Source organism: Siniperca chuatsi, linkage group LG18 (assembly GCF_020085105.1).
Source record: "Siniperca chuatsi isolate FFG_IHB_CAS linkage group LG18, ASM2008510v1, whole genome shotgun sequence".
NCBI lineage: Eukaryota > Metazoa > Chordata > Actinopteri > Centrarchiformes > Sinipercidae > Siniperca > Siniperca chuatsi.
This window is the reverse complement of record NC_058059.1, coordinates 27,659,992-27,681,988: the sequence shown is the minus strand read 5'-3', so window position 1 is coordinate 27,681,988 and position 21,997 is coordinate 27,659,992. Positions and strand designations below refer to the sequence as shown.

General features: G+C 39.4%; 1 protein-coding gene across 4 annotated transcripts in view; it reads right to left on the bottom strand.

Annotated features, from left to right (window-relative positions):
• Window positions 1-21,997, bottom strand: part of dcc (DCC netrin 1 receptor) — a 298,212-nt gene that overhangs the window by 104,295 nt on the left and 171,920 nt on the right. For all 4 annotated transcript variants that reach the window (XM_044173877.1, XM_044173878.1, XM_044173879.1 and 1 more), the window contains 4 exons: window positions 19,476-19,630; window positions 18,261-18,409; window positions 17,839-17,977; window positions 11,096-11,145 (listed from right to left, as the gene is read on the bottom strand). In XM_044173877.1, coding sequence (XP_044029812.1) covers window positions 11,096-11,145; window positions 17,839-17,977; window positions 18,261-18,409; window positions 19,476-19,630 — 493 coding nt within the window. The remainder of the gene's footprint in view (window positions 1-11,095; window positions 11,146-17,838; window positions 17,978-18,260; window positions 18,410-19,475; window positions 19,631-21,997) is intronic.

The following is a 21,997-nucleotide window of genomic DNA, read 5'->3' as shown; positions in this document are numbered from 1 at the left end:
AGTTTTAGGACAATATATTTAAAAATACACATGGAGGTGTGTTTGAGCAGGTGGTTCTCTGCGTACACAGGATATCTGAAAAATATTTGAAGGATTTTTCAGAGATGGCTGCTCAGTCTGTGATCCAATTCTAAAGTTGACATTCAACCACAGTGGAAGCTGCTGTCACTCTCACACTGATCAGTAGATGACTAAATCTGGGTTATTTTATTGTAAAAGTTTAACACCAGTAATGCTTGTAAACAGAGCAGCAAAATGATGGTCAGATGACAAATGTATGACTTTTTCACAGCTGTAGTTATGTTCAGTGCTCTGCTTGATGTTCACATTGACTTATTGCAAACAGACCAAGAAAGAGAAGTTATATATACCATGAAGTTATATACAACTAGGGCTGCAAGTAACAATTATTTTCACTACTGATTCAGAATCAGAATCAGAATCAGAAATACTTTATTGATTTCTGATAGCAAATCCTCACATTTGAGAGGCTGGAACAAATGAATTTTTAGTTAAGTTAATCAACTAATCATTTCAGCTACACAACACACCTCTGCTTTAATCAGAATCAGAATCAGATTAAAACAAGGCTTTTCTTTCTGATGTATCAGGGAAAAGTGTTACCATGGTTACCAAATGATCTTGCATAAATATATAGATCACTCATGGGTGTAATTTCCACTTTATAACCAGTTTCATCTTAATGTGTTATTTGCAATTGATATACACGCAGGAAATAGCTTTTCTTTTTCTGTGGTTAAAGACCCTAAGCATCATGGGAGATGTAGTTGTTGAATGCCGAACCCAATCATTATTTTATCTTTGTTAAAATGAGGAGGTGTTCAGCAGTAGGTACTTAATTATCTCAGAATACGGACAGAAAATGTCACGACCGTTCTAAAATGTTAAGTTTCTGTTTTTGTTTCTGAGGGTGTAATCATCCCATTACCACGACTCCAAGCAAAACATCAGAATCTGAGATGTTTAACAGTCATTATCTGCTGGTGTGTGACAAAGATGGAGGCAGAGAGAGCATCTGGTAGTTCAAGTTGATTGAATGAAAGCTGTAGAGACAGAATTACATTTTCTAACAAAATGTCAAAAATACAGAAATATCAGGGAGGAATTCAGAAGTCTGACAGAAAGGGAGCGATGACCCCTCCTCCTGGGGGCAAAGAAAGAAGGTGCAATGTTGGCTGCTAAACATGTCGCTTCCTGCCACAACAACAGAGACAACCAGTAGGACCGAGATATATAGACAGATAAAATAAATATACTTGTACTAACCATCTCTTTTTTTATTCTTTTATCAGTACACACTTGTATTGTTTTTCTTTGTCTTGCATTGTTAAAATCACATTGAAATTTAACAATACTAACCTGATTACTTATATTACTTGTATATATATGTATATTACTTTATTTCATGTATCTATTTTATTGTCTATTTTATTCTATTAACTAATGTTGTTACTCACATTATTTTGTTCATTTCATTCCTTTCATTGATTCACTGAGTGACTAAATGAATGACTGAATTAGTGAATGATAGAGACGTGACTGGTTGACTGACCGACTGAACAATGACTGAATGAAAAATAACTAAACGAGTGAGTGAGTGAATGTATGTTATTGAATGAATGAAAGGATAATTCCAGAGTGTTTTTTGAATGTTTGTTTAAAATCTTTTATGTACACTAGAAAAGACCTCAACACATTTCTACAGACAAACACACATATTGAACTGTGTGTGTGCGTGTCAAAGTTCAAACTGGCTGAAACTTTTACAGTTGGAACTTTTTTCTTTCCTCTGACACAGTAAAGGTCACGTCCAGCGGCTCTTCATGGATCAGAAACTTTCCTGGAATAACTCTGCAGCCAAACTACAGCCAGTGAAACTGTGTTATATCAGAATGTCAAAAATAAAATTGTATTGTATTATAGTAATAAAAACCCCAGAGGATGTTCTGTTCTGTCATTACGTTTTACAAGAATGACCAGGAATGAACTTTGAGACTGGAGAGAAAATTATTTAAATTCATTAACTGAATCCATTTTTACCAGTAGAAAATGTCTTTTGTGTCTCAGTATATATATTTTATATATTTCATGGCTGAAGGATGAACTACTGTGATTTCCACATCAGAGACCTGTAGTAAAAATATGGTGCACTGTTACTCCAGATTTAGGGTTTTAATGCAGTTTTGAATTTTCTCTGACAAGAATGTTTCTCAAATGCTTGCTCTTAGTCTTAAAGACAAGATTGAGGCAGCTTGTTTGAAGTCAAATTGAATTAAAATTCATTTGCAGTGTTTGTTTGGACTTGCGTACTTATTTGGTCAAATTTTGTTAATCAGTAAAAAAAGGCAATTTATATTTTATGTGTTCTTCTGCAGTGATAGCTCCCCTATTGGTGTTCTCCAGAGGGAGTGAAGTTTTGGTACTGACTTATAGTGTCTGTACAGTAATTTGATTGGTACAATATCTGTCTGGTTGGCCAAATAGTTTGTAATATCAAGGTTCAAAGTTTATTTATTGATAATTATGCAACACAGTGTGTTGTATAAAAAAAACCCAGAAAACCATTATTTATGGTGGAGTGCTGAGGATGAATTGAGCAGTCTCACAGCCTGAGGGAAGAAGCTGCTCTGTAGTCTGGTGGTACAACAGTGGATACTGTATCTCTTTCGAGACGGCAGCAGGGTGAACAGGCTCTGGCTGGGGTGGGTACTGTCCTTTAGTATCCTTTGGGCTCTGCTTAGACACCTCACCTCAACAATATCACTGATGCTCAATAGGTTGGTACCAGTAATCTTCTGAGCGGTTTTACCCACTGCAAAGCCCTCCGGTCCTGGGCCATGCACATCACATGACAATTTGTGATATTTCCAATCAGGATGCTTTCTGTTGCTCCTCTGTAAATGTTAATAAGAACTTGGCACAGGGATTTTGCCTTCTTAAGTTTCCTTAAGAAATACATCGTAGAAAAGGTTTCAGTCGTAGTCATCTGGACACTGTTTTCAGAATGACTACGACTGAAACCTGTTCTACGATGGAACACTCCTGGACGAATGAGGGACTACCTTAAGAAATACAGTCATTTTTGAGCTTTCTTGACCAGGGTGGGGATGTGAGAGGACCAGGTTCTCTTGATGCTGATGCCCAGGAACCTAAAACTGTTCACTTGCTCCACCTTAGCTCAACTGGTGTAGACAGGGGTGTGTGTCTTTGCCTCCTTTTCCCTAAAATCAATGATCAGCTCCTTGGTTTTCTGCCGTTGAGCAGTAGGTTGTTCTCTGTGCACCACTCTGCAAGACTGTTGATTTCCTCCCGATATGAATTCTTATCGTTGTTTGTATTCTGGCTGATGATGTGGTGTCGTCCGCAAACTTCACAACAGAGTTGTCTCCATGTCGGGGGCTGCAGTCGTGGGTGTACAGCGTGAACAGGAGGGGGCTGAGCACACAGCCCCCGGGGGGCTCCGGTGTTGAGCACTAGAGTGGAGGAGGTGTGACAATCTGAACTGTCTGGGGTCTGTTTGTGAGGAAGTCCAATATGCAATTGCAGAGTGTGGTACTCAAGACCTACAGGTTTGGGTTAAAATAAGTAACTAATAAATAACACTCTGTTTCCCATTGGGAAAGCCTGAGTCTTATTTCATCCATTTTATTTTATATATATATCTTATCTTATATATCACTTCAATTCCAAAGGCCCAGACCAGGCAGGTAAACAGTTGGGGGAATGACGTCATTAGCCATCGTCCAAACCTTGATTTAAGCACTCCATTCATCACTCTATAACTCCCTCCATTACTCCGTAGTGGGATTGTAATCATGGGGCAATGCTTAGGTTACAGGACTACCCTTGCTGTGGGTCCACAACTGGAGCCACGAAAGAGAGACAGCAAATGCTAGCTAGACCTTGCTCTTTAGTATAATGTGTGACAACCACAGCACTGAGTGTGCAGGAGCTGCCAGTGACTTAGCAGATGTTGAAAATGAAACAGTAATATCTGGTGGGAACCATTGCTAACTTTATATCAAGCTAGCTTACTAGCTCCCACTTTCCTAGTGGAATAAAAACTTAACAGCAAAATGGGTTATTTTGCTTGTGAGAGGCTGTATGGAAAATTCAAACCGTATCTGGATTTCTGTCGACCTCAAGATTTGTTGAAGTCTCAAGAAATCTGGATGTAGTCAACACATTGGAGTCCTTGTACAGATGTCTATATCTGACTGCTCATGAAACCAGAGAGAGAACCAGGTCAGAGAACAGTTATGCCCTGCTGCCTCCATCTGTCTTGACTGGACATCAATGTATACCTCGATACAGTATTTCAGAATTCTTCAAATCATTTCAAAATCACTTTAATGCTCGTATTTCTTGTTGACGGCGAAAATACATGTATTTCAGTGGGAAATACATGAGGGAAAATATGTATACTTGAGACTAAAATGAGTGTATGTGAGAGTGAATATATGTCTATGCGAAAGGAGAAGGAATGTATGTACAAAGACCAGAATGAATTATGACTTGCACAGCTTCACAGAGACAGACATTAACTGAGAGTTTTCATAATGGACTCTGTAAAACCTCATTTCATGTCCCCAGAAGTCAAATGAACACTTCACAGTGAGCTCAGCTGGACCCTTCACTGTCGGTTCTTTTAATTAATGTTTAAATGAGTCTCCAGGTTCTCCAGAGTAACACATCTGACTCTTGCAGAGACTTAGGAAGTTTAATCGCTCCAATAGGAACCCTTCCAAAAGCTATTCTTAGACCAGTAGTGGAGCTAAAAGTTTGCAGTATGCTGGATGTTCCCAGAATCCACTCGTGATCCTGACTCTGACAGCCACAGAGACAGTGACCCTGGTTGGACTCTCTGGAGAATTCTGGGTAAAACCCAGCAGACTGACATACTGTAAACTCTGGCTGTGTGTTCAGCCAAGCATTCAACAACACACACACATACACTGACAGTAATGCTCCACTGACTGGAGGAAAGTTAAGGAAATGTCAGATTTGTCTGAATAGTTGGTTTGACAGCAGAAACTTGACGAGAGCAGAAAGATTCACATTTTCTCCTTCAGCAACAAGCTGCAGAGAAACTGACTGGGGCTGGACCCACACACACACACACACACACACACATACACACAAACACTGCTTGACTGTGTGTGTGTATAGCAATTAAGCAGTGAGTCGGATGCTGCAGGAGTTCAGCACAGTTCGGAGTTCACATGCAGTTTTTATTGAATTGCCATTAAAAAAATCTAAATTACGGCTGTGGAGTTCTGATGCTTCAATATATATAACTTTATCAGGCAAAATTACCACAAATATTTCATTACTATGGCTGCTGGTAATGGTATTTATCTACTTGCTTTTAACTACTTACCATTGCTATCTCGAACAACTTTTGGTCCACAATATTGCGACCTATAAACCGTTTAGCCACCTACCACAGTTTAATGTTTCTAAGCGCAGACTGGCTATTCAATGAAGTGAATCCTGCGAGCTAGTTCAGGCAGTCAACTCAGTTGCTATGTGTACACGGGATATTCTCACTGCAACATGCAGTACATTCAACACATCTGCGAGTTATTATCAGACCCACCTTCACCCCAGCAGGCACCTGAAGGCACTGAGTCTACATTCCTTATGGGTGAAGTTATTACTCCCCACTCCCTGTTGTGCTGAGCTTGGTGTTTCCTTGTTGGGGAGTGACAAGGTCAGAGCATAATTGCCAAACATCAATGCTGTACATATATTCACAATAATCCATTTCATATGAGTTGGCTGACTTAAATCAAATGTTGGCTAATGCTACTACATGACATGGTTAAGCAACGTTTGAGTCAAAAGACGTTACAAATGCAGTTGCAAGAACAAAACTTTCCACTCATGTGGAAAGAAGTGTTTGATTTAAAAGAGAACTTATTCTAATTCTAATTCTAACTATTCTAATGATCTAATAACTCCCTCTGCTCTTTCCTTTGTTTCTGTCTGCGGGATGTCTCTTACTTTTCTATGACTCACTCTGTATGGCGTGATTAGTGTTATTTGTGGTGCATTAACTGTGCGCTCTCCCTCGTGCGTCTGGGTGCGTGGAGAGCTGTGTTCTCTCCTACGCTGCTCTCTGCTGGACTGTTACAGTGCGTAACCACCGTCTCTGTTTCTCACAGCAGCAGGTTTTATGTTGTTTTCCAGTTTCATTCCCACATGGGAAATATCAGGTATTGTGCTGTCTGTGCCACTGTGCACTGTGCATATAATGCACTGTGATGCGCTATTTCTTCGCGTGGCTACAATCACTGCTGCCACGATCACTTTCACTCTAACCTTGTTTTTCATTGAGGCTTATTTGCATAGAAAGGGGCTAATTTTGCACCAAATGTTTGCATATTACCTCATTTACATACCTGCAAATAACACCGGAGCACCGAGACGCTATTTGCTTAGCAGCACAGTTAGGGGTGCAGTTCACCCTTTGAGGGTGCTTTGAGAATTACACAGATTATTTTTGTCGTATTTATGCAGGTTTAGCAGCCGCAAAAGCTGCGCAGTCCTTTTGTCGCAGCCCCTGTGTCTTAAGTTTCCTTAGTGATGGTACTGATAAAGAGTTGACTGTTCTGATCTTCTCACATGTCTTCTCTTGTATTTTTAATGGCTACTGCAAGGCAAATTTCCTTTTACGGGACAATCATTTCAGTAAATTCTTCTCAGTTTTTTCTCTTTTTGATCTTTTGAGCCTCCAACAGATTCTAAGAAATATAGACTTTTCGACGGAGGCCCCTGCATGGGGAACAAGGACCCATATAATAATATAATATTTTTTTAATCAAATGTGTGTCAATTGGAGTTCATGACCATGCAAATCCTCCTCTACAGCTTAATCCACTCTTGATATTTCGCAACATTTGTTTTAGGCTTCTATGGAAATCGAATGAAACCAACAGCTTTCACACCATCAGGGTACTGAGTGTTGCTGTTTCGTGTGACCCAGGCACATGTTCTGAAGATAAAGAAGATATTCTAGTGTTGGCTTGAGATGATTCAGCCCTGATCTTCAAGTCTCACACAAAGAATGCAGTCAAGTCTCTGAACAATGGCACAAATGTTTTACTTGGACACATTGTTCAAATTGAGTATATTTTCTCCCAAAGACTGCTACTCCCAGTATTGTTAGTACTAGTGAATAATAATAATTTCTTTCTTTGTCTTCAATGAAACATTCTTTTCCCTCACCCTGATCTACAGGGAGGTCAGAGGTCAGGGTGGGGACGTGGCAGGGCTTGGCGAAAAACACTTCAGCAGGGGATCAAACATCCACCTGCTGCTTTAGGATGTTTGATATTCAGCTTTCAGTTACTTTAATAAATAGATTTTTTCAAAAAAGGCTTTAAACTGTCTAGCAGCTCTGACATCAGTGATCGATCAGCCCTGACCTGAGAGCCGAACAGCAGGGAAATATCAGTAACAGGCAGGAAAATATGCAGACAGAAACTAAATGAGGTCAGATAGTCTGAACCTCCTCTTTATGGACATGAATTATGAGCCGTTCATTTTCTCTGCTGCTACTTTCTGAGCAGCATGAAAAAACCTGATGATAAACAGAGAAAACTTCACACCAACATCTAATGAAACAGGCCACATCACTTGAGCTAATCGCCTTATTTCAACTGGAACCTCTTCTAATACTCCTGTGCAATATTCTCTGTTTTCAGTATAAAATTCCTGTTTATTGATATTTATTCATACCTCTATTACTGCTGTGCAATATCCTCCGTCTCATTATCATCTTAATAAACTACACTTAACTTGACAGTTCATGCACTATTACTGACTCCTTATATTATCACATTGTATTATTATACCGTACATACTTATCATCAACCAGTGAATCTACTTTGTACTTTACACTTACACTTTATTTTTAACCTACCCACTTGCTACTTAATTTATCTGACCTGTATTATAGTGTATTATATTCTGATTTGCACATCTCTTATTTCTTACTAGAAATAATTGTCTCATACTGTTGCAGACTTATTAAGTATTATTTCTATTTCTATTCTATAAGTGCTTCTATTCCTGTGTGCGCTGACGTGACAGTGAGCTGCTGTAATGAAAGAACTTCCCCTCGGGGATCAATATAGTATTTCTGATTCTAATTCTGAAATCTTCGGACACGACACCAAAATCCCACAGTAATTGATTTTCTGTGGTTGCGTGCACTTATGAGCTGTTCCACACAGATTCCAAGTTCGTGAGATCATTTGCTGACTTTTTTACTCTAAGCAAATCTCCAAACCCCATTTCCTCTAGATCATCAAAATAAATTCTGTGGTGTCAGCAGGATTATTGCAGGGAGCGCTCGGTTTGTGTAAAAGGCCAGATCGCATTGCTGTGGCCATGTAGATGTACCCTGATATGACCTGAATGCAGTCAACAGAAGAGAATGATGGAAACATGTTTTTGGAATGTAGTCCTGATTGTTTTTCTAAAATAAAATGAAACATTCAACACAATCTGCCCTTGAAAGCATATTTGGGATGCTGTATATTTATATACTGCTGTAAATTCATCTTTGGGGTACTATATATTTTTGGATCCCAGAGAACAGTTTCCTCCAGCTTTTTCACAGCTAGAGAGAGTGAAAGGAGCTGATGTGATTTGATTGGCTATTGGGTTATTACTGGTTGTCACCCCAACTCCACCCTAGGCTAGTTTGCTACATCCAGCCACTGTGTCTTTTGTTTGTCTGGCAGTTTTGGTTTGTGTCCATTTGTATATATTTGACAGATTTATGTACTCCATCTCTTCTATTGTATTTTTAATGGCTGCTGCAAGACCAAATGTCCTTGAAGTGACAATAAAGTCATGTGATCTTCTCTTATTGTCTATTTTTTCTTTTCTGTTTGAGCTTTTGAGTACCTATTGTAGAAATATTTATAAGGCCGGGATTTTACCTGATATTTCCCATGTGGGAATGAAACTGGAAAACAACATAAAACCTGCTGCTGTGAGAAACAGAGACGGTGGTTACGCACTGTAACAGTCCAGCAGAGAGCAGCGTAGGAGAGAACACAGCTCTCCACGCACCCAGACGCACGAGGGAGAGCGCACAGTTAATGCACCACAAATAACACTAATCACGCCATACAGAGTGAGTCATAGAAAAGTAAGAGACATCCCGCAGACAGAAACAAAGGAAAGAGCAGAGGGAGTTATTAGATCATTAGAATAGTTAGAATTAGAATTAGAATAAGTTCTCTTTTAAATCAAACATCTCTTTTCACATGAGTGGAAAGTTTTGTTCTTGCAACTGCATTTGTAACGTCTTTTGACTCAAACGTTGCTTAACCATGTCATGTGATCTGCTTCTTCAGTTCACCTTAAGAACAAATATTACTGGCACCACTACAGAGAACTGCAGATGAACACTGAACAGACGCAAAACAATGGCAAACTGCACTCTGCTGCAAAACTTTATGGGCGTGTTTGCGCTGTAATATCATAAGCGCAATATCTTTTGTGAATCGGACCTTGAGACGGCACAGATAGCGGTTGCAAATGATGCACTATTCATGGAGCTATCAGCGGCTGCAATTCATTCTTTGTGAATTTGCCCCTGAATTTTTTAATGGCTGCTGAAAAGCACATTTCCCTTGAAGGGGAAATAAATTTAAGTGAATGCTTCACATATATATATATATATATATATATATATATATATATATATATAAAACTTCGTCCTTCACCCTCCGCGGGTGGTCTCATCCTTCGAGCTCGGGTCCTCTACCAGAGGCCTGGGAGCTTGAGGGTTCTGCGCAGTATCTTTGCTGTTCCCAGTACTGCGCTCTTCTGGACCGAGATGTCTGGTGTTCTTCCAGGGATCTGCTGTAGCCACTCCTCCAGTTTGGGGGTCACTGCCCCGAGTGCTCCAATGACCACGGGCACCACTGTTGCCTTCACCTTCCAGGCCTTCTCCAGCTCTTCTCTGAGCCCTTGGTACTTCTCTAGTTTCTCATGTTCCTTTTTCCTGATGTTGCCATCACTTGGTATTGCCACGTCAACCACAACGGCTTTCCTCTGCTGTTTGTCCACCACCACGATGTCAGGCTGGTTCGCCATCACCATTCTGTCAGTCTGGATCTGGAAGTCCCACAGGATCTTGGCTCGGCCATTCTCTACCACCTTTGGAGGTGTTTCCCACTTTGACCTCGGGGTTTCCAGTCCATACTCAGTGCAGATGTTCCTGTACACTATGCCAGCCACTTGGTTATGGCGCTCCATGTATGCTTTTCCTGCCAGCATCTTATCGCATCTCGAGATGGGCGAGATGCGATATATATATAGTCAGGTGCTCAAAAGCTAGTAGAGGACCCAAGCTTGACAATGACACATACCACCCCATGGCAGAGTGAGAGGGGGAATTTTTATATATACATAAGCTTTTGAGCTTTTGAGCACCTGACTTAGAAACTTTCTAAAAAAGAGAAGCTTTTGGTCAGAGGCCCCTGCATGTCCCAGGACCCCTGACCCAGTTGTCACCTGTGACAGGGAGGTCATTGATTTTTATATGATGGAAAATATCTATTTTTTTAGTTAATGACTATGAAAATTTGTTGTATGGGCCTCTACAGTATTTCATAAATCACATGAGCAGCTTGGACAGTAAACAGAGGAAAAGTAAATGAGTTGGGAATATGGGAAAAATGTTATGTGTATATACATGTTTGTTGATCACATCAATCAGTAAAATGAGGCCAGATCACCAGAGAGCAACTGCTGACTGATGGCAGTGTCACGGTTTAAATGTGTCAGAATAAACATCAGTCACTTCCAGGGTGGAGAAACCTGGAAAATCAGCCGCAAATGGCAGATCGACCACACAAAATGTTAAAAAGTCTGTCTTGAAATTTGAATAAATATCCTGAAATATGGCAGTTTAATGGATGAAGTTAATTTTTTTTTTGTTTATATCACGACGAATGGAGCAGTTTGTTGAGGAGATTGTTGATGTTGGTGCAGTGTAGAGATGTGGACAGAGTGAGGAGGGAATACAAGTATAAAAATTTGAACTCACCCTGGACAGGACAACCTCTAAGGTGATGTTCTGAGGAGGAGCGCTGGGTACTACAGAGACAAACACAAAACAGTGTAAATACTGTACATCAGGAAATTCATGAGTCAAAGATAAAACTGGCTGCTCATACAGACAACTGGGACTCAATGTAAATGTTGAGATTGCATGTATACAGTGTACATGTTTTCATTTTAGAAAATAAAATGTTCTAATTTATAAACTGGATAGATTAATTTCTTCAGGCTTCTAAAAATCCTTCAGACGAAACAATCTGAGAAGGTAAAACAGATCCCAGATCACAGCTCATGTCCACACTGAGGTTATAACCAGTGATGTGGGCTCACAAGTCAAAACAGCTGGGAACCAGTGACCAGTGTCAGAGAGACATAAGCACATTCAATGACTTGGTTCATTGGTTTTCAAACTAATAACTCACCAATGACAATGAGCAATACATAACTTGTTCCAGAAGTGAGAAAAACTCAAAATCACACTGACATTTGGAATAATGCAAATAAATAAAAATACAGCTTTGGAACATAACCTCACTCAACAGTATGTTGTGTGGTTCACTCCATGTGTCTAGATAAGGACGGTAAAAAAAAAAAGGAAAACAATTGTCAATCAATAATTCTGTTTTTAGCAGCATTTAACAAATACAATTTCCCACAAAGCTGGAGACCACGTCCAAGTCGAGACCACATCCAAGTCCATGGACTAGTCAAGGAGTCATGATTAGCTCAGACATGTCTGTGATAACAGCAGGACAAAGGACTGAACGGTGTAGGTTTTACACAGCAGAGGTTATGGCTAAAAAGTTGAAAAAATGTCATTAGAAGAAAGTGTTGATGAATATTATGGATATGGACAAAACCAAGTTACGATAACGTAAGTACCTGCACACCACACTGATACATTTTATGCTAAAAAATGTATTGTTGTTTAGCTTTGTTAAACTCATGGAGGTTTGAAATTCTAATAGCAAGCACTGCAGTGGATACCAACTTGTTTTAGATAACGGAAAGTAATCCCCAGGAACACGCTTCATTTTCTCACAAAGACAGATGAAAGAAATGTTGAATGAGAGATTGCATTGAGTTATAGAGGTTAGTGGAACAGAGGCTAGCCTGCACATGACGTCAGGACTTATATCTATATAGCAGATATCACAGGAATCAACGGAACAATCTGACATATTTGGATATACTCTTGTCTACCGAATCAAACACCTGAAGATCAATATCAGTTTCATAAATAAATCACACAGCTTCGGTGTTGTTGCAAGGTGTATTTTTTCACTTTTGACGAAGCAAGGCTAATAGTTTCATCCCTGCCTCCAGACTTTGTGCTAAGCTAGGCTAGACACATCTAAAAGTTTCTCTCAGAGACTGGACCTGAACGCCTCATTACAGATGATGTTGTGTTATTAGTTTTTTACAGTGTCAGTGTGTTGGCTGAGTGCAGGGCTGACTCTGTTTGGTGTCAGATCACTCCTGTCAATCAATCATCCTGACGACATCAGCACAGGCAGGAAGCAGACGGAGCAATGCTGTGACAGCGTTCGGCCTCCAAGATCTGATTGTGTCACTACAGCAAAACAAGATTACCACCAAAAACATGACAGGTGTCATTACGCGCACACACACACACACACACACACACACACACACACAAACTTTATCCCTCCGAACTGTCAGGACATCAGACTGATTCTGAAGTCAGTCCTTGATTCTTTACTTCTTTAAGTTCTTAAAAATCTGACTTTAAATCACAAACACTGTGACTCTCCGTGAGCATCACAGCAGAAACTGGTCCAACACAAAGATGAAGAAGAAGGGGAAAATGAAGATGGAGAAAAAACGAAAGCTGACAATTAAAGGTAAAGAAGAAGAGCACACAAATAAATAGGAGGATGGAGAAGAGGACATAAGGTCATAAGGACTGGCGGCGAAGTCGAAGGACATGGTGGCAGTGATCACCGAGGAACCCCTCTTCTTAATTGGACTTTTAGATTCCCTCCTCCTCCTTATTTTAGTTTATTTTTAAGTAACTTTTATATAGGCTTATTTATAAGGTATAAAGAGTAAAGTTAAGTAAATAAAGTTATATTTTAACAGTTTTTCTTTGTACTGTCTTAGAGACCCAATTTAAAGCTGCTCTTCCCCCAATTTAAAGAACCTGAACATCACTGGAGACCTAGACTCCCAAACCTAGGTGGCGTTGTCGGCATGTTTTATATTTCATATTTACAGGTTAAATGATTAAATCCTATATTTCCCCCTTAGAGGCCTGACAGTTGAGGAAGGAGAGGGAAAGATTAGACAAGAAAATAAATGACCAAATTGAACAAGATGAATGAGAAAAAAAATCATGAAAAATGAGGAAAACAAAAATTAGGGCGCAGATGATGGAAACAAAGAAAAGAAAAAAACATGAAGAAAACAAAGATTGAACATAAGTAATATAAAGTTTAAAAAAAGCAAATCTCTCCTCTCTCCTTCTGTAGCTTTCAGCAGGTATTTCTGCATCCAGAGCTGCAGAGTCTGGATCTGTGGTTGTGGGCTACATGCTGCCCCTGTGTTCCTGCTCAACGCCCGCTGCTACAATTAATATTTTTAGTCTTATTACTATTATCATTATTATTTCTATCGTTATTATTACTATTATTATTTTTTTGATATTACCACTACCATTACATTATTATTATTTTAAAATTCCATGTGGAATTTGTACTGTGCTACTGTATGCTCTCTCACTCTCTCTCGCTCTCTCGCCCACCCAGAGCCTGGTTCTGCTCAAGTTTGTGGGAAGGAATTCCCACTGTCGCCAAGTGCTTGCTCATGGTGGGATTTGTTGGGTCTCTGGAAATAATATTATTAAGATATAAAGATGTACAAAAAGATGAAAGAAAAGAGAAATAAAGAAAACCAAAGTTACAGAAGAAAATTAAGATCATGAAAGATAGAGATAACGACACAGGAGAACATGATGGAGACATCATGAAAGAAAAAAGTGAAAATGAAAACAAAGAAGACATAAAGATAAAAAAGAAGGCAAAGTCAAAGAAAATGAATATCAGGAAGTAGAAGATAAATAAGAAAATAAAGACGATGGGAGACCTGGGATGAAAACAAAGAACACAAAGGAAACAAACAAAATAACGATGGCAAACTAGAACATGAAAACAAAGAAGATGAAAAATAAGAAAATGATGATGGCAAAGACAAAAATGAAGTGAATGAATGTGGAAGAAGAGGATGAAGAAGAAGCGGACGTGTGGTTCTGTCAGAGACAAAGTGTGACGTTGTGAATCAAAGTGTTTTGGTTTGAATGAACTCTGCGTCTGTCCAACCAGACGCCTGATTAACTGACAGCAGCTTATCTATTGATTCAGCTGCTGTCTGTCTGTGCGTGTGTGTGTGTGTGTGTGTGTGTGTGTGTGTGTGTGTGTGTCAGTTTTATTGTGGATTCAATTAGCCCACAAGTCATTGTTATCATCGAGGTGCAGCCGGAAAATTCACAATACAGCATCTCTCTCTCTCTCTCTCTCTCTCTCTCTCTCTGTGTGTGTGTGTGTGTGTGTGTGTGTGTTTTCAGATCATTTTTATGGTGTGATTGCAGCTGGACAGAAGCCTCTATTCTCTCTCACTGTCTGTGTATGGAAGTTTATTAACAGCAACATGCCTGTCTGAGCAGCAGCCAGCTGATATTAAAGCCCCCCAATCAAAACATTAACCACAGGTCAGGAAGCTGTTAACACTTCCTGATTGATTGACAGGTTTTACAGTAATGTAGGGAACAACAGTAGACAACAACAAGGGTTTTTTTACAACTACTAATTTATATTAAAGCAGCAAGTGGCATTCCAAGCATATTGTTTGACATATAAGCATTATACAAAGTGTCATAATGTTGGATGGTAGTCTAGCCCCCTAGAATACCAGGGTTTCTCCTGAACTGGGTGGCTTTTGTTTTCACGGGCTGAATGATATAAAACTGAGGTCTATAAGGATTAACGCAGTAGAAAGTTTAAATATTTGTCAAAATTACAAATGTACAGTTTAAACTATGAAATGAATCGAACATGATTGTGATCCTGGCAAAAAATCATTTTATCCACAGCTATTGGACCCACTGCAAATTTTAACTGGATTTCCAGAAAATCATCAACAGAAAATGTGAATTCATGCTGTTTCCATCCACTACTGCTATGAGAATATTAGGAGTTGGCTGATGGAGGTAAACAGCCGGTGGAGCTAATGCTCCAGTCGCTGCCATTAAAGCATCGCAGAAGAGGAGGACACAACGAGATGATGTCATTAAAAGAGCTCCAGCCGAAGCTCAGACGATGGAAAACCACATGACATTTCTGTTAGGTTCATGTGTTCATGTGAGGAAGGTTCCAGCCTCCTCATCGTGGAGCGGAAGCTTGACTGACAAATAAGTCACATGCTTCATGTACGTTATGATTTATTCACTAAGTCTGTTTCCGTTGCACTTTGTTATATTTTTCTTTTATTACTACACCAACTTATCTTTTATTAATTTTTATTTCAAGCGTTTCCCACTCAGGTTTTTAATGTGCAAAGTGAAAATGCACATAAACAGGTGGATGGAAATGACCAGAGACCAGTTGCATTGCGACATAATCCTACAGTGTTGGGTTGAGTATGGACAGAGACCTCAAAGAATAGTTCAAACTCTTCAGTAATATATCTGTAATTTATGTGTGAATTTATATGTCGGGCATGACAGAATATATACAGACGGAATATATTTTGGGGTGTGTTTGCTTGATTGGCAGGTGTTGTAGCCTATCACACTCAACTCCACTAAAAAAACACCTTTCTGTTTGTCTTTGTTTACAGTTATGTCACATGTTCAATATTTTCTTTCTTTTGACTCTTAAATACTTTGAAACTTTATTATATTTTATACGTTATAATATGTACATTGATTTGTGCTCATGCTTTGTTCTCTCAATGTTTTTATCATTAACTTTCATATTTCTGTTGATTCTCTCTGTTCTTCCCACACATGACAAACTTAAATACTGAACCCTCTGTTTCTGCGTCTCTCTTTGTGTGGAAGCAGCTCCTTCCTCATCCCCCCGCTTAATTAAAGACCCCCGAGTCCCCTAATGAAACAACTGACAGCGGGGAGGGGGGGTGGACCACTTCAAGCCAGTTACACTGCAAACAGCACACATACTCTCTGTACACTTTCATTTTCTAGACACTGCGTGTTTTAAAATATCAGCAGCCTGTTTATTAGTTTTATTGACTTTTTTCTACCCTAAATATGAGGAGATTTACTTTGAAATGCCATGTGGACAATATTTTGGAAATTATTACAACAATGTGATTCTAATGTCACTTTGAATATTACTGCACTTAAATAAAATGTTTTAATCATGTATCGATCTCTTTGGCTGAGCTCAGTGTGTATAAACATGGATTATATTCAGTGATTTTAAACAATCAAGGACTTTCAGGATAAACAGATTTTCTTTCACGATTGAATCTCTTGCACTTGTCGGGTTCAGTACACTCGTTTACATCTTTAAAAGGTCCAGAGAAATCTTATCATTACTCGTAATGTGATGTAATCATGGCCATAGCTACCATTGAGATCGTGCCATCAGTATTTTGGGGGATGTGCTGTGTTTTTTGCAAACTGTTATTATGTGTAACTTTAAATTTTATTTTGAATTATAGATCTTAACTCCAGTATTTCATATCCTGTGGTGTAAATGACCTTACATAACATGATAAACCAAGTTGTTTTTCTTTTTTCTAATTCCTCTTGCAAATGATTGTCGGATCTTAAGTGGAGACCAAGGGGCAGTACAGCATGAGGTCATCACTGACATACTGTCTTCCAAGAAGTTCAGGTTCAGTCAGACAGACTAACGTCAAGGATTTAACCATTAATAGCAAATGGTTATACAGTTAGATTTGTTGGAAAAGGCTTTGAGAGAGCTCCTTCAAAGTGCAGAGCTGCAACGAGAATTCTGCTGACAGGACTAATTCCCCCTTAATAAAAATACATGAACATTAAACCTGGTGAAATAAATAATACCGAAAAACCACTTAAGCAGGAGGTTGGGGTGGTGGAGGGAGCTGAGGCAGCAAACCGTGTGGGCTTCAGCAAATCAGCAGAGTAATAGTGATAAAGGGGCAGGTTAATGTCCGTGGTGTGCAATTCAATTCAGTTTAGTTCACTTTTATTTATATAGCGCCAATTCATAACAGAAGTTATCTCGTTGCACTTTTCCTACAGAGCAGGTCTAGACCGTACTCTTTATAATATTATTTACAGAGACCCAACAAATCGCACCATGAGCAAGCACTTGGCCACAGTGGCAAGGAAAAACTGATGGGATGTGAAGCATATATGTAACCGCCCGAACTGGCGCGACTTCAGTGCTCTGTTTTAAGAGAGAATCTTAAAACTGAACTGACAACACAGAGTCAGAAGCTTTTAGCAGTGGAGCTCCTCACTGGGGACTGACACGCAGTATGTTACTGATGGGTTAAAAGCGTATTAAAAGACAGCAAAAGCCACAGAAATGATCATGAAGTGATAACTCTGCTGAGCTATTAACCTTATGTACAGCACTTGTATATGCTACTTTTGAACAGAACTCAACGTCACGGTGCAGTGAACAGCAATGCATTCAGTTACTGATGTGCGTATGTTACCACATTGGATATATGAGGAGATGTTAAGGTAGAACTCACCGTCTGATTGGGTGGTGACCCTGAACGTCTCTGAGGCGGTGCCTGGTCCATAGCGGTTAATCGCCAAAACTTGAACTGTGTACTCTGTGAACTTATTGAGTCCGTCCATCTTGTAGTTGAGTCCATTCACCTCCACACTCTGAACACAAACATAGGGGAGCGGATACACTTCATTTATGACCCTTTGAACCCTTGGCTGTTTTCTCTGGGTTTTCACTCCCTACATTTACAGGCTTATGGCTAGAAATAAGGCATTTTACTATGTAACATGACAGTATGTGTGTGATGTTTGTGTTTCAATTGGAGTTATCACTCTCAGAAGGGTTGTGATTTGTGGCATAAATTGTGTTCAAAGGTTTATTAAACTCCACATAAAGACTGGTGTTCTGACAGGCGGTGCTACGGCAGTGATGGGTACTGACCTGTTCCTTGCCAGACGGGCTCTCGGTCCACAGCAGTCTGTAGCCCAGCACGGGTCCATTTGGTTGGCTGGGAGGCTCCCAGCTCACCTGGACGGAGGTGGGAGAAAGAGCCGCAGCTTGGAGAGACTCTACTCTGCTGGGAACCTGGACTGTAGGGACACACAGAGACAACACATTCACAAATACTCACACTACTGATGCTACTACTACTCTGTTATCACTACTGCTACTATTAAACTTTCTTCTGCTACATCTACTACCATTTTAAGGTCCCAAAATTCTCATGACTCTAGCAATTAGAGATTTTATGGATTTTACGTTTAAAAATGTGCAGCTAGTCATGAATGGAGTGTGTCCCTGCATGACAGAGTGAGCCTGCTACATTAAGGGGGCACTCCAGTGATTTCAGATTTTCATAAAGTTGGGGGAGTCGCAAGAGACACACTAAAAAACTAATGGTCAAATCGAGCAGCGGCCAAGATATCCCATTTCTTAGTCTGTTTTATGGGTCAAGATCCACAAACAATGCATCCTAAAAGATGACATCATCAGGGTCACTTTTACAAACTTTGAAAAACCACAGCCACAGAGAACATCATATAACAGGCTGAACTGTTCTTCTCGTGACAAGTAAACTGGACTTAAAGTGCCCCTTTAAGAGAGTGCTCCATTATGAGTAGTTTGTAACCTTAATGTCGCTAGGCTAAGCCACTTTCCTCATGTCTGTTTATAGTCTTCTTATAGTCTTTTAGAGTTAGCCAGGGCTAAAATTGTTTTTGCTTTTAGTCTAACAGTATCTTTAGTCTAACAGTACTTTGCCATCAGGAATGGTCTGATAACATGTTTCTTAACTTAATAAAGTCTTATTCCAAAAACAGGTGTTGAAAAAAAGAAATATAAAGAAATGCACACGGTACAAAAAACAAAGAACATAGATTCAACAGAGTATAGGTATGGATACATGATTGGGGAAAACATTATCATCTGTTCAATATTTTCTTTCTTTTGACTCTTAAATACTTTGAAACTTGACGAATACTTTTGAAAAATGTTTATTGTATAATATATGTTATAATATGTACATTGATTTGTGCTCATGCTTGGTTCTCTGAATGTTTTTATCATTAACTTTCATATTTCTGTTGATTCTTTCTGTTTTTCCCACACATGATGAACTTAAATACTGAACCCTCTGTTTATGTGTGCATGTCTTACTGTCAGGTTTGGTGGTGATCCTCAGGGGGGCGGAGCTCTCTCCTGGCCCCACGTCGTTGTAAGCGATGACTCTGAAGCTGTAGCGCTCCTCTGGTTTCAGGTTGGAGACTGTCAGCTCCAAAGACTCCGGCTCCGACACGTTCACTGACCGCTCCCTGACACAGGGAAAAACAATGTCTACACTGAGCTATCTTTATTACAAATATGATAACACACACTTAACAATGTACATTTTTTCAATTTTAATAATAATATTTTTTTATTATTTATTATTTTATATATCACCACATTTTCTTACTCATAATATTTGTTTTTGTCATCTATACATTATTTTTTTTTTGTATTTTACTTCATTATTAAAGTCAGAAAAACTTGGAGTTGATACATTTACCAGTGCATATAAAAGAGAACCCAGTACAGATAATCAGAGCTGTAATCTGTGTAATCCCTCAGTGACTGCAGCTAATCCTCAGATAACAGCACCTCTGCAGCCTCTCAGTCCTCACCTAATCACCAAATCACTGAAGAGACAGCTGCAAAGATTAAAATGTTTCCACTGCAGCATCAAATACACACTGTGGTTTTTCTGCACAGTAAACTGTAAAGAAAGCTGACAGTGAAAATATATTTGCAATGATTTTTATACTATATATTGGAGGAATTAAAAAAAAAAATCCTGTTGATAAGATAATAGGAAAATTCATCTTGGTAGAATTTTTTTCCACTTTGATGAGAATTGATAAAAACATTGTACATGTTGGAGAATCTTTGTCACATTGATCTCACTGCAGTTTCTTCTCTCGATTTCAGCCAGAGAGAAACACAAAAGAACCCAGACCCAAACGGTTTGGTTTCCAGTTTGTAACTGATCCTTAATTTAGACAGAAGGGAGGATGAAAACTGTACAATTCATTTAAAAACAGTTTAGAAATATCCTGTCCCCACTAAATAAATTACTGCTGCCAGGGAGTGAAAGTACAGTTTAACAGTAGCAACAAGCAATAATGAATTAATTACTGCTGACGAAGAAGGTTTAACATGCATGTCTGTTCTGCTCATTTCAATTCAACATTCCCATCAGTCTCAGCTGTACTTTGTGTTTAGTGTTAGTATATGTTAGCATGCTAACACTAAACGTTAATGCTAACATTGCTAATGCTACGTTAGCATGCGTATGGTTATGGTTAGGGAAAGGTTGTGGTCTCCTGTCTCTTGCAAGAAAAGTCAGACATGCTACATGCCCATCCACCATCCCGACCTCCAGACCTTTACTTTCTGACTCACGACATACAGGACACACTACTTCCTGAATTGGCATTGGACTGCAGCTGTGAGGTGCGGATCCATCAAATATAGACGTAATTCTAGGGATGCTGGGCTGCAGTGAACGGAGGAGACCAGCTCAGACCCACTGTCAGAAGGCTCTACAGTCTTGGTCTGCTGACATGAATCTTGTCTATCTGTCTATCTGTGCGTTGCTATGTAGCTGTTGACACTTGTGACATTGCTTGTAGTGACTGGCTGAACCTGTTTTATTGCAGGTGAAAATCAGAAAAAATCAATCTTGACGCAAATAAAATACAAGTCAACCGTGTGTGTGTTCTGTTTCATTCAGAGATAATTTTTTTTATGAAAAATCCACATAATTTCAAACTGTATAAAACATCTTTTTTTCATAAAAACTAGAATAGGTATAGTACCACTGACATGCAAAATGATGGCATGTAAGACATGTAGCGACTCTGCCAAAAGCCTCTAAATAGAAAGTGAAAACTCATCTTTTCGTCCTTTCCGTCTTTCCTGCTTTTCTTCTTTTTCCATTTTTCTCTCTTGATCTTTTTTCTTATTTCTCTATTTCATAGTCAGTATATTATTCAGTATATTTCCTGGAAGTCATTACAACTGACAAAAGATTTCATCCTCACTCTCCCTTCTTGCTGTCTCCCATCTCCTGTAATCTTATTGTTTTCCCTCTCAGTCTCTCTCTCCCTCACTCCTTTCTCGTTTTGTTATTAGTGCTGAAAAAACCCATCTCTGTATTTTTCTCTAAGTCATTAGAACTGCCAAAACCTCTGCCTCTGTTCTTTCTGTAAGTCAGTAGGACTGACAGAATCTCTCCGTCGTATTGTTTCATGATGAAACGTCAGGGACTCTTTTGTCCAGCGTACCGTTCACAGCCCTAAAGCACTGCAGGCCGGTTAGTCCCTGAGGTAACAAAGCTTAAAAGCCTGGATGTGAAAGGCTTCAGCTGGAGCCCCGCCTGTCAGAGGTTACCATTTAACATCAGCGGGGGACTTGCCAATATGTCACCCAGAGATCCTTCTAGTAAATGTATAGTTATGAGCTGCAGAGCTGTGATCAAAGGAAAGAAGTGTTGTCTTTGACATACTGTTAGTATACAACTCTACACAATCAGTCCTTTGTCCCTTTATAATTTAACAACATGGACCTTCCTGTTACACAGTATTATGTTCACACACCTTCAAGACTACAACATAGGTCATCTACCTTGTTAGCCATGT